The following is a 13402-nucleotide window of genomic DNA, read 5'->3' as shown; positions in this document are numbered from 1 at the left end:
AAATATATACGGCTTGTTTGCACTCTGCTATCTTCCTCTCACTCCCCTTTATCATAGCTTACTGGCTTCTTATCTCAGAAATCCAAATAGGAAAGGAATATGCAGTTGGCATATAGTGTTCAGTTCAGTCCAGTTCAGTCGCTCAGTTGTGTCCGACTCTTTGCGACCCCATGAATCGCAGCACGCCAGGCCTCCCTGTCCATCACCAACTCCCGGAGTTCACTCAGACTCATGTGCATCAAGTCTGTGATGACATCCAGCCATCTCATCCTCTGTCGTCCCCTTCTCCTCTCGCCCCCAATCCCTCCCAGCATCAGAGTCTTTTCCGATGAGTCAACTCTTCTCATGAGGTGGCCAAAGTACTGGAGTTTCAGCTTTAGCATCATTCCTTCCAAAGAAATCCCAGGGTTGATCTCCTTCAGAATGGACTGGTTGGATCTCCTTGCAGTCCAAGGGACTCTCAAGAGTCTTCTCCAACACCACAGTTCAAAAGCATCAATTCTTTGGCGCTCAGCCTTCTTCACAGTCCAACTCTCACATCCGTACATGACTACTGGGAAACCATAGCCTTGACTAGATGGACCTTAGTCAGCAAAGTAATGTCTCTGCTTTTGAATATGCTGTCTAGGTTGGTCATAACTTTCCTTCCAAGGAGTAAGTGTCTTTTAATTTCATGGCTGCAGTCACCGGACTCCTCTAATCACTATATTCTAAGTTCTATATAAAATTGTTTTAACTTATTCATTCACTTTTTAAACCTAGATATTTTATTTTAGGTTGGCAATAGTTCCTTAAACATTTTTATTTATTTATAATTATTTGTTATTTTTTTCATCTTTTTACCTGCTTATTCTCTTCTTCTCTCATTTCCCCTAAATACATTGATTGTAGTCAAAACCCTTATCTGCTAAGTCCAGCATTTCTATCATGTGTGTCTCTATATTCTCTTATCTTTTTTCACTTTGGTCATTTGTCATGTTATCCTAGCTTGTCAAATGTCATGTCACTTTTTATTGAGTGCTATAAATTATATATGAAAAAGTAAGATACTCCTGATACATTTTCTAACACCTGAAAGGATTTACCCTTTGTTTTCCTAGGCAGGTAGGGGGAAGGGGTGTGTACCACCCAAACATCTAAATAGAACCTAAAACTGAGCTGTAACAAGTATGGGTTGCAGTTTTGGTAGCACTCAGTCCACCTCTGATTTCTCTGTCCCTATGACATAGGCTTTCAGAGATTTCAGTTCAGAGCCTATATTCTTTGGTAGCTAAGTACTCAAAATAATGAGAAAGACTCAGCTTTCCAAGTCTTTTTATATAGTTCTCTAGCTTTCTGCCCTTCACAGCTTATATACTGGGCAAATATTTGAGGAGAAAACCTGCTGTGTGAGAGATGCTCTCAAGACTCTAATTTTGTCTCTCTAGCACCAGGTAAACCCCAGATTATCCTGGCTTCCTGTCACAACAGTAGTCTTCTGCTTGTTGGAGCCCAGATTCTGAATCATTAATTTATGCAATGAACTGGCAAATTCCCACAGAGAAAAAGAAGCTATAGATCCTGGACTAACATTGAAATAATCTCCACTCTTTAGAATTTTGGCATATTTAGTCCATGTTGTGTTAACAAATGTCAAATACACTTACTGTTTCTTAGAAAACATTTTCCAGCTTTTAAAGTTGTATCTAGAAAGACCGAGCAAGACACATTGGCCTGCTGTGAACTCCTCCATTCTCCCTGTAAATGGAAAATTTTAGGTTTAATTCTCTACTTCATTATTTACTTAAAGTGCAGCACAGATAGACATTATTTAACTTTTCTTTACCTACTTTTTTTTTAACCTTTCCTCCTACTTTTCAACCTTATTAATTCTCTTGCCACTGCTATAAGAAACTAGACCCAGCTGCTGCCCAGTGCAATGCTGCTGCTGCCGCTGCTAAGTCCCTTCAGTCTTATCAGACTCTTAGCGACCTCATGGACTGCAGCCTACCAGGCTCCTCTGTCTATGGGATTGTCCAGGCAGCACTGGAGTGGGTTGCCATTGCCTTCTGCACGAGTGCAAAGACTCCATATCAGAACCAGCAGAGTCTGCAGCCTCAGAGGAGAGCGCCTCCTACTGCTCAGGTGATGGTCCCACAGGACAGAATACCCTTCTCATTCTCCATGTCAACGCCCGGTGTCCCATTTCTCTCTCCTCAGGTAGCAGACAGCTCCGCCTCGTGGACGGGGGCGGTCCCTGCGCCGGGAGAGTGGAGATCCTTGACCAGGGCTCCTGGGGCACCATCTGTGATTACAGCTGGGACCTGGATGATGCCCGCGTGGTGTGCAGACAGCTGGGCTGTGGAAAAGCCCTCCAAGCCACTGTTTCTTCTTCCTTTGGGGCGGGATCAGGGCCCATTTGGCTGAACAACGTGAAGTGCACAGGAAAGGAGTCCCACGTGTGGAGGTGCTCTTCCTGGGGCTGGGGAAAGCACTACTGTGATCACAGCCAGGATGCAGGAGTCATCTGCTCAGGTATGGTCAGTTCATGCCCACTAGCTAGGAGAATGGAAAGTTCCAAGAAAGCTGGTGTCTGATCAGAGGGACAATAGCGGACTGGTGAGCTAGAGAGGACCAAGACAACTACCCATCCTCCCTGAGTGCCCTGTAGCTGTGAGCAATGAGCTTCATATACTTTCCTCTTACAAGTCTCTGCTATTCTGTTCTTCTCCAGTGCTCTTACCTGACACTAAAATAGCTTTACTTATTCTCCCAGTTAAATAAATCCTCATCATTTTTTTTCATTATTCACTTTTTGTAAGAGTGAAACATTTGCTAACAGACACATGCACACTCCCTTTGCACGGGAAGGCTATGAGTGGGAGGGACAAAAAATGAGGATGTACTTTCCTGGGTGGAGTTGTTTCTATACAGACAGTGTGAGACATTATTTTGCACTAGGTCAGTATGAGTGGAGGCTACTCCTACTGTAGGAGGATATCATTTACATGTGGAGAGGGTGTATCCCTACAGGGGTTATCATTTAACAGATCAGAGATTCTTATGGATTTGTGCCAGATTTCAAGATTCCTTTGCAAATTTAGACATAAATGTTCATAGTTCTTTGATGGTAGAGAATTGCTGATGGAATGGTCTGAGTCATATATTCTTCCATTGTTCCTAGAAAAGTCTCTCTCTCAAATTTTTCCTTTAAAATAGCTGTATAAGTGTAAACTTTGGAGGAACACTTAGCCATGCACTGACAAGTCAAAGGTGGTGGTAATAAAACTTGAATTTCTGTGTTTTATGTTAAGAGATTATATAGTTTATATTTGATGACTTCAATGATATAAGAGAATTGCATTTGAGGGCTTATTTGGAGTAAGTGGACAAATATAATTTTTGAAGAAGTTGGAAAAGGTTTTATAGTAGCTGGGAGGAAGGAGAATCGCAAAGGGAGCTGATGAAGGCAAGTGTGAGGTTCTCTGAGCAGCACTGAGGGGCCAAGTGTGGTGTGAAGGATGCTACGTGTGGCTAAGGACGCAGGATGTGTACACAGCAAGAGACCAGACAAGGATATGTCTTTACTATATTTAATATCTTCACTCACATCTGCCTTCTATTTAATAATTTTCTTGGAATTATCACACACTTATTCTTCCATGTAAACTTTAAAATCAAGGAGAAAATAAAAAAGATATACTATATCTCAGAAGTCTCTATCCTGATACGTATAAGACTTTATTGATTATTCAGCATATATTTGAGTATTTCACAGGTATCAGGGTATATAAAACAGAATACAAGAAATACCTTTTTCTTGTTCTTTCTAAATTTTTAATCTCATAGAATTATTATAACAATATCAGTAACCTCAGATATGCAGATGACACCACCCTAATGGCAGAAAGTAAAGAGGAACAGAGGAGAGCCTCTTGATGAAAGTGGAAGAGAAGAGTGAAAAAGCTGGCTTGAAACTCCACATTCAAAAAACTAATATCATGGCATCCAGTCCCATCACTTCATGGCAAAGAGATGAGGAAAAAATGGAAACAGCAATAGACTTTATTTTCTTGGGCTCCAAAATCACTGTAGACTGTGACTGCAGCCATGAAATTAAAAGACGCTTGCTCCTTGGAAGAAAAGCTTTGACAAACCTAGACAGCATATTAAAAAGCAGAGACATTACTTTGTGACAAATGTCCATATCTTCAAAGCTATAGTTTTTTTTCCCAGTAGTTATGTATGGACGTGAGAGTTGGATCATAAAGAAGGCTGAGCGCTAAAGAGTTGATACTTTTGAACTGTGGTGCTGGAGAAGACTCTGGAGAGTCCCTTGGACAGCAAGGAGATCAAATCAGTCAATCCTAAAGAAATCAACCCTGAATAACTCATTGGAAGAATGTACGCTGGAGCTGAAGCTCCAATATTTTGGCCACATGATAGAAGAAATGACTCATTGGAAAAGACCCTGAGGCTGGGAAAGATTGAAGACCGGAGAAGAAGGGGATGACAGAGGATGAGATGGTTGGATGGCATCAATGACTCAATGGATATGAGTTTGAGTAAACTCAGGGAGATAGTGAAGGACAGGGAAGCCTGGAGGGTTGCAGTCCATGGGGTCACAAAGAGTTGGACACGACTGAGTGACTGAGCAACAAAAACAACCAGTTAAACAAAAATGCTTTAATTAGAATCCATAGCATGTAACCAAACTCCAAGCCAGGGGAGGCTAGGGCTCCTAACCTGGGCCTCTCTGGGGAGATGGAAATGGATAAATAATAGAAGGCAAGCAGATCATCCTCTCCCTCATCATTCATTCTTATATCAGTGGTCAGGCTAATCCTTCAGTTCTTTGATTTCTGTGGTGTCTTTTCTGTTCTCTCCTGCTCTCTCTAGTAGATTTTTATTCTGTTACATCCTTCTTTTTGAGACTTCAAAGTTCACATACTTATGCACTCAGAGTCCTTGACCGGGACAGATTCCACCATTAGGTACATAACCATGAGCACACTCAGAAACCAGGCAAATTATTTTAAAAAGTGTTCTTTATGATTTGTAGGGTTTTTTTTTCCCATTGGATTACCTTTTCTCTGTCCAAATAGGGTCTCTGAAGGATGAAATCATGATCATGAGTCTTTTCCTTGGTCTCTCTCTTACTCCATCCACTCCCCGTTTAACCTACCACTCACACCACCTCACTCCCCACAGAAGCTCTTCCCTTGTGGAGTGTCCTTTCCATCTATTTGTAGCTCTTGAGATCATTTCTTCTTTTCTGCATTGGTGGGGGAATTGGGAAAGGGTAGCAGTGTTAGGTGAAAATGGGAGAAGCACAGGGGATAAAAGGTGTTAAAATCTTGTTGAACAAGTATTTGGTTTCCAAACCTATGTTTCAACACTATTGAGGCTTTTGCAGTTTAGAAATTTCTAAAATATATACGGCTTGTTTGCACTCTGCTATCTTCCTCTCACTCCCCTTTATCATAGCTTACTGGCTTCTTATCTCAGAAATCCAAATAGGAAAGGAATATGCAGTTGGCATATAGTGTTCAGTTCAGTCCAGTTCAGTCGCTCAGTTGTGTCCGACTCTTTGCGACCCCATGAATCGCAGCACGCCAGGCCTCCCTGTCCATCACCAACTCCCGGAGTTCACTCAGACTCATGTGCATCAAGTCTGTGATGACATCCAGCCATCTCATCCTCTGTCGTCCCCTTCTCCTCTCGCCCCCAATCCCTCCCAGCATCAGAGTCTTTTCCGATGAGTCAACTCTTCTCATGAGGTGGCCAAAGTACTGGAGTTTCAGCTTTAGCATCATTCCTTCCAAAGAAATCCCAGGGTTGATCTCCTTCAGAATGGACTGGTTGGATCTCCTTGCAGTCCAAGGGACTCTCAAGAGTCTTCTCCAACACCACAGTTCAAAAGCATCAATTCTTCCGCACTCAGCCTTCTTCACAGTTCAACTCTCACATCCATACATGACCACAGGAAAAACCATAGCCTTGACTAGACGGACCTTAGTCGGCAAAGTCATGTCTCTGCTTTTGAATATGCCATCTAGGTTGGTCATAACTTTTCTTCCAAAGAGAAAGCATCTTTTAGTTTCATGGCTGCAGTCATCATCTGCAGTGATTTTGGAGCCCAAAAAAATAAAGTCTGACACTGTTTCCCCTGTTTCCCCATCAGTTTCCCATGAAGTGGTGGCACCGGATGCCATGATCTTTGTTTTCTGAATGTTGAGCTTTAAGTGAACTTGTTCACTCTCCTCTTTCACTTTCATCAAGAGGCTTTTTAGTTCTTCTTCACTTTCTGCCATAAGGGTGGTGTCATCTGCATGTCTGAGGTTATTGATATTTCTCCTGGCAATCTTGATTCCCGCTTGTGTTTCTTCCAGTCCAGCGTTTCTCATGATATACTCTGCATATAAGTTAAATAAGCAGGGTGACAATATACAGCCTTGACGGACTCCTCCTATTTGGAACCAGTCTGTTGTTCCATGTCGAGTTCTAACAGTTGCTTCCTGACCTGCATATAGATTTCTCAAGAGGCAGGTCAGGTGGTCTGGCATTCCCATCTCTCTCAGAATTTTCCACAGTTTATTGTGATCCACACAGTCAAAGGCTTTGGCATAGTCAATAAAACAGAAATAGATGTTTTTCTGGAACTCTCTTGCTTTTTCGATGATCCAGCAGATATTGGCAATTTGATCTCTGGTTCCTCTGCCTTTTCTAAAACCAGCTTGAACATCAGGGAGTTCACGGTTCATGTATTGCTGAATCCTGGCTTGGAGAATTTTGAGCATTACTTTGCTAGCATGTGAGAAGAGTGCAATTGTGTGGTAGTTTGAGCGTTCTACGGCAATGCCTTTCTTTCGGAATGGAATGAAAACTGACCTTTTCCAGTCTTGTGGCCACAGCTGAGTTTTCCAAATTGGTGGCATATTGATTGCAGCACTTTCACAGATCCATCTTTCAGGATTTGAAATAGCTCAACTGGAATTCCATCACCTCCACTAGCTTTTTTTGTGGTGATGCTTTCTAAGGCCCACTTGAGTTCACATTCCATGATGTCTGGCTTTAGATGAGTGATCACACCGTCATGATTATCCAGGTCATGAAGATCTTTTTTGTACAGTTCCTCTGTATTCTTGCCACCTCTTCTTAATATCTTCTGCTTCTGTTAGGTCCATACCATTTCTGTCCTTGATCGAGCCTATCTTTGCATGAAATATTCCCTTGGTATCTCTAATTTTCTTGAAGAGATCTCTAGTCTTTTCCATTCTGTTGTTTTCCTCTATTTCTTTGCATTGATCAGTGAGGAAGGCTTTCTTATCTGTTCTTGCTATTCTTTGGAACTCTGCATTCAGATGCGTATATCTTTCCTTTTCTCCTTTGCTTTTCACCTCTCTTCTTTTCACAGCTATTTGTAAGGCCTCCCCAGACAGCCATTTTGCTTTTTTGCATTTCTTTTCCATGGGGATGGTCTTGATCCCTGTCTCCTGTACAATGTCACGAACCTCATTCCATAGTTCATTAGACACTCTATCTATCAGATCTAGGCCCTTAAATCTATTTCTCACTTCCACTGCATAATAAAAAGGGATTTGATTTAGATTATACCTGAATGGTCTAGCGGTTTTCCCTACTTTCTTCAATTTGAGTCTGAATTTGAGAATAAGGTGTTCATGATCTGAGCCACAGTCAGCTCCTGGTCTTGTTTTTGTTGACTGTGTAGAGTTTCTCCATCTTTGGCTGCAAAGAATATAATCAGTCTGATTTCACTGTTGAAAGTATGGTGATGTCCATGTGTAGAGTCTTCTCTTGTGTTGTGGGAAGAGGGTGTTTGCTATGACCTGTGCATTTTCTTGGCAAAACTCCATTAGACTTTGCCCTGCTTCATTCCCATTCCAAGGCCAAATTTGCCTGTTACTCCAGGTGTTTCTTGACTTCCTACTTTGCCATTCCAGTCCCCTATAATGAAAAGGACATCTTTTTTGGGTGTTAGTTTTAAAAGGTCTTGTAGGTCTTCTTAGAACCGTTCAACTTCAGCTTCTTCAGTATTACTGGTTGGGGCATAGACTTGGATAACTGTGATATTGAATGGTTTTCCCTGGAAAGGAACAGAGATCATTCTGTCGTTTCTGAGATTGCATCCAAGTACTGCATTTTGGACTCTTTTGTTAACCATGATGGCTACTCCATCTCTTCTGAGGAATTCCTGCCCGCAGTAGTAGATATAATAGTCATCTGAGTTAAATTCACCCATTCCAGTCCATTTTAGTTCGCTGACTCCAAGAATGTCGATGTTCACTCTTGCCATCTCTTGTTTGACCACTTCCAATTTGCCTTGATTCATGGATCTGACATTCCAGGTCACTATGCAATATTGCTCTTTACAACATCAGACCTTGCCTCTATCACCAGTCACATCCAAGCTGGGTATTGTTTTTGCTTTGGCTCCATCCCTGCATTCTTTCTGGAGTTATTTCTCCACTGATCTCCAATAGCATATTGGGCACCTACTGACCTGGAGTTAGAATATATTAAATTATCATCACTCCTTCACATTTGCTAAGAATCTCATGTCTAGGGTGAAATAATCAACTAACTCAGTTGTCTTGCATAACCCCACTGAGACTCCACTTTCTCTCAGGTGTGTTCAGGCTGCTAAGTAGCTTTTGTCGTGTCCGACTCTGTTGGACCCCATAGACGGCAGCCCACCAGGTTCCCCCATTCCTGGGATTCTCCAGGCAAGAACACTGGAGTGGGTTGTCATTTCCTTCTCCATAAATCCTAGGTTTTTAAAAAGATGGCTAGGATCATTCCCTCCCTCTCCTATGACTATCTGAACTTTCATCATTTTCAAACTTATCTGTGAACAACTTCTTTCACAATTAGGTTACCTAATTGTGACCTAATGCCTGCACTCAGATCCAGCCCGCATGATGTTCCCATACCCAGTGACTTGAAAATTGGCTTAGAGAAAACTGCCCAAAATTCTAGCCCCAGAAATTTCAGGATGACCTTCTAAACTTCGCTGGCTCTTAGGCCTCTAACCTCTCAAATCCCACGATCTTTTTTCACTCTCAGTTAGTTAAACTCTGCACTCAAGTTTGAATGTTTACGACTGTGCAGTTTCTTTGGGCCTTGTAGTTTCCAGGCCCACAGATAAGAATTAACATTCCTAACCAATATGTATTCTCAGGATCCAGCCATTCCAAACTGACCCTGCAATCCTTCTGAATATCTCTGCAGAAACTTGCTCATGAAAATGCAATTTGACAACGACAGTCAAATTCTCTCTTCGTATCCCGTCTTATTCCACTGTGAAAAGAAAACCTTTCACACCATTGCCTGTGAGATGTTGTCTACAATCGTCAAGCCAGGTTCATGAACACTCACTGGGTTTGTTGTTCTTTGTTTCTCTTAGGATTTGTGCGTCTGGCTGGAGGGGATGGACCCTGCTCAGGGCGAGTAGAAGTGTATTCTGGAGAAGCCTGGATCCCAGTGTCTGATGGAAACTTCACACTCCCCACTGCCCAGGTCATCTGTGCAGAGCTGGGGTGTGGCAAGGCTGTGTCTGTCCTGGGACAAGTACCCTTCAGAGAGTCCGATGGCCGGGTCTGGGCTGAAGAGTTCAGGTGTGAGGGGGAGGAGCCTGAGCTCTGGGTCTGCCCCAGAGTGTCCTGTCCAGGGGGCACTTGTCACCACAGTGGAGCTGTTCAGGTTGTCTGTTCAGGTGAGATGCACGTCAGGATTTAGCCTCTGTGTACACTCACTTCAAGCTAAACAAGAAATAAGATTTTTCTGAAATCCTGTCTGTTTCTATCAGTGTACACAGATGTCCGGCTTGTGACAAACGGCTCCTCTCAGTGTGAGGGGCAGGTGGAGATGAACATTTCTGGACGATGGAGAGCGCTCTGTGCCTCCCACTGGAGTCTGGCCAATGCCAATGTTGTCTGTCGTCAGCTCGGCTGTGGAGTCGCCATCTCCACCCCAAACGGAGCAGAAGGAAGTGATCAACTCTGGAAAGCCCGATTTCACTGCTCAGGGACTGAGTCCTTCCTATGGAAATGCCCTGTGACTGCCCTGGGTGTTCCTGACTGTTCCCATGGCAACACGGCCTCTGTGATCTGCTCAGGTAAGACAGGGAAAGGGCTACTATACTTAGGATGCTCCTGGAGTGAAATTTCCCCAGAGCAGAGAGTAAGGGAAAACAGGCTTAAAAAGAAAGATATTCTGTAGTGAATGTTTAATCTTGTTACTGAACTCGGGTTTCAGCTGCTCATTACTCAAGAATCCAATACTGAGAGACAAGTGTGGGGTAAAATTAAAGACAGCTTTGTTGAGGAAACCAGCAGTTCTGGGGAGATAGAGAACTAATGTACCAAAGAACCAGCTCCTCCTTGCTGATCAGTGGTGAGTGTTTTAAATGGGAATTTCAGGAGTGCACAGGTGGAAGTTGGGGACAGTTTACCTGCAGAATAGCACAGCTAGCTCCGATAATCATCTTGAAATAGGTCTGATCAGTGTCACTTTTATTGTTTGAATTACAGTTAATCATCAGTTCTAGTGTTGGTCTGTTCCCATTTCCTTGAGACCAATCTTGGAATTGTGTAAGATGAAGATTATGAACTTCCCTGTTGGCTCAGATGGTATAGAACCTGCCTGCAATGCAACAGTCTCGGGTTTGATCCCTGGTTTGGGAAGATCTCCTGGAGAAGGGAATGGCATCCCACTAGTCTGGTCATCATGTAATTGATTTCAACCACCTGTTTGGGATTTCAATATCTGCAAAATAGCTCAAAAGATTTGGCTCAGAATGTTATCTATAGCCCATGAGAAGGAACTAAAGGTCCTTGAATTTGTTTAGGGCAAACTATTATTATTTTGTCCTATCTGACTGTTTTCCTTTGTTTCTGATTTTTTTTTCATTTCTGTGATCAAATTTATTCTTTAGCTAGGTTTTTCTACAAACAGAGGCAGGTGGAGGAAATGAGGGTGGTCTCTCCTGAGAAGGCTCTGTAAGGTCCTGCTCCATAGCATTCTCATTGTTCACTCATTTTTTTCAGGGGAAATAAGTGCTAAGAAATGCTAAGAAGTGCTATGTCAGGGAAAGAAATGCTTAGATGAATAATATTTTTATGAAACATTATTATTTAAGGATAATAATAGAGAACAATGTACAAACAGTAAGTGTATATCTAGGTCATGTTCTCCAACCTAGATCTACAAAGAGAACATTCACAGCACCACAGAATCACTATTGCCTCCCAATAGCCGTGTCCTCCTCCTCTCCAGGGAAGACTGCTTACCTAAGACTTGTACTGCCATAGAATATTTTCTCAGTTTTTGAACTTTATGTAAAATCATACAGTATGTTTTCTTTGTGTCTAATTTCTTTGACTCCAAACTGTGTTGAGATTCACTCATGATGTTGTTTATGGCAACATTTCATTCATTTTTCTTATTATAGAGTATGCCTTTGGATGATCACATCACCATGCATTGAACCATTCAACTAATGGCAGAGTTGTGAGTTTATTTCCAGTTCTTGACTATTACAAATACAATGGGGCAAATTACTATGACGATGGCCTTTGGCAAAAGTATTTATTATGATTTTTGTGTGTTTAATTCTTGGTCTTATATTTTTATTTTTTTAATGGTATGCTGTACTTCAGTGAGCCAAGTAACTCATCTTAGGTTTGACTTATCAACATTTTTTCTGTCCATGTAGTTCTCTTTCAGTCAGTCAGTTCCATTCAATCACTCAGCCATGTCTGACTCTTTGCAACCCCATGGACTGCAGCATGCCAAGCTTTCCTGTCCTTCACCATCTCCTGGACCTTGCTCAAGCTCATATCCATTGAGTTGGTGAAACCATCCAGTCATCTGATTCTCTGTCATCCCCTTCTCCTCCTGCCTTCAATCTTTCTCTGCTTCAGGGTCTTTTCCAATGAGTCAGTTCTTCTCATCATGTAACAAAGTATTGGAGCTTCAGCTTCAGCATCAGTTCTTCCAATGAATATTCAGGACTGATTTCCTTTAGGATTGACTGATTGGACCTCCTTGCCATCCAAGGGACTGTCAAGAGTCTTCTCCAACACCACAGTTCAAAAGCATCAATTATTCAGCATTCAGCTTTCTTTAAGGTCCAACTCTCACATCCATACATGATTACTGGAAAAATCATACCTTTGACTAGATGGGCCTTTGTCAGTAATGTCTCTGCTTTTTAATATGTTGACTAGGTTGGTCATAGCTTTTCTTCCAAGCATCAGGCATCTTTCAATTTCATGGCTGTAGACATAATCTGTAGTGATTTTGGAGCCCAAGAAAATAAAGTCTGTCCCTGTTTCCCCATCTTTTTGCCATAAAGTGATGGGACCAGGTACCATGATATTAGTTTTTTGAATGTTGAGTTTTAAGCCAACATTTTCACTCTCCTCTTTCAGTTTCATCAAGAGGCTCTTTAATTTCTCCTCACTTTCTGCCATAAGGGTGGTGTCATCTGCGTATCTGAGGTTATTGATATTTCTCCCACCAATCTTGACTCCAGTTTGTGCTTCATCCAGGCCAGTATTTCACATGATGTACTCTGCATATGTTATATAAGCAGAGTGACAATATACAGCCTTGACGTACTTCTGTCTCAGTTTTGAACTAGTCCATTGATCCAGTCCCTAGAACTCCTTATATTCCTCTAAAATGAACTTTGTCTACTCAAAAATTACAAAAATGTTCTCTGAGAGTATCTCACAGAAGTATAATTACTTTTTTTGCATATAATTGTACATTGCTTCTAGGATTGACATCTGTGTAGGATAAGGGTCAAGTGTCCTGTTTTCATATGGGTATCCAGTTGACTCAAAATCTTTTTCTGAAAAGACTATTCCCCACTGCAGTGCCACCTGTGTGATAAGCGAAAGGGCACATATGTCTGAACGCATTGTTTAGACCCTCTGTTCTGTTCCACTGTATCCTTTGTCTCTCCTTGCCCCTGTACCACATTTCCTTAATTATTGTAATTTTATAGTAAGTCTTGAACCTTCCCTGGTGTCTCAGAGAGTAAAGAATTTGCCTGCAAGGTGGGAGACCTGGGTTTGATCCCTGGGTTGGGAAGATCCCCTGGAGAAGGGCATGGCAACCCACTCCAGTATTCTTGCCTGGAGAATCCCCGTGGACAGAGGAGCCTGGCATGCTACAGTCTATGGGGTCACAAAGAGTTGGACAGGACTGAGTGACTAAGCACACATAGTAATTCTGGGTAACTTTAATTTAAAGAAGTTATGTTGCTGCTTTTCTTGCCAACGGCTTTGGTCAGTCTTGGTTGTTTTTTTTTTATTTTTTTATTTTGTATATATTATTGAGCTGAAGCTCCAATACTTTGGCCACCTGATGCGAAGAGCTGACTCACTAGAAA

At 42.1% G+C, this 13402-nt stretch overlaps 1 protein-coding gene across 1 annotated transcript in view; it reads left to right on the top strand.

The window, feature by feature from the left end:
* The window catches only part of LOC138077654 (antigen WC1.1-like), a 70394-nt gene that overhangs the window by 34470 nt on the left and 22522 nt on the right, over nucleotides 1–13402 (top strand). The window contains exons 9-10 of the mRNA XM_068969761.1: nucleotides 9407–9715; nucleotides 9809–10117. Of these exons, the coding sequence (XP_068825862.1) occupies nucleotides 9407–9715; nucleotides 9809–10117 (618 nt within the window). The remainder of the gene's footprint in view (nucleotides 1–9406; nucleotides 9716–9808; nucleotides 10118–13402) is intronic.

This window comes from Capricornis sumatraensis, chromosome 4, assembly GCF_032405125.1.
Source record: "Capricornis sumatraensis isolate serow.1 chromosome 4, serow.2, whole genome shotgun sequence".
NCBI lineage: Eukaryota > Metazoa > Chordata > Mammalia > Artiodactyla > Bovidae > Capricornis > Capricornis sumatraensis.
Note: the sequence above shows the minus strand (reverse complement) of the source record. Positions and strands in the feature narration are given on the sequence as shown.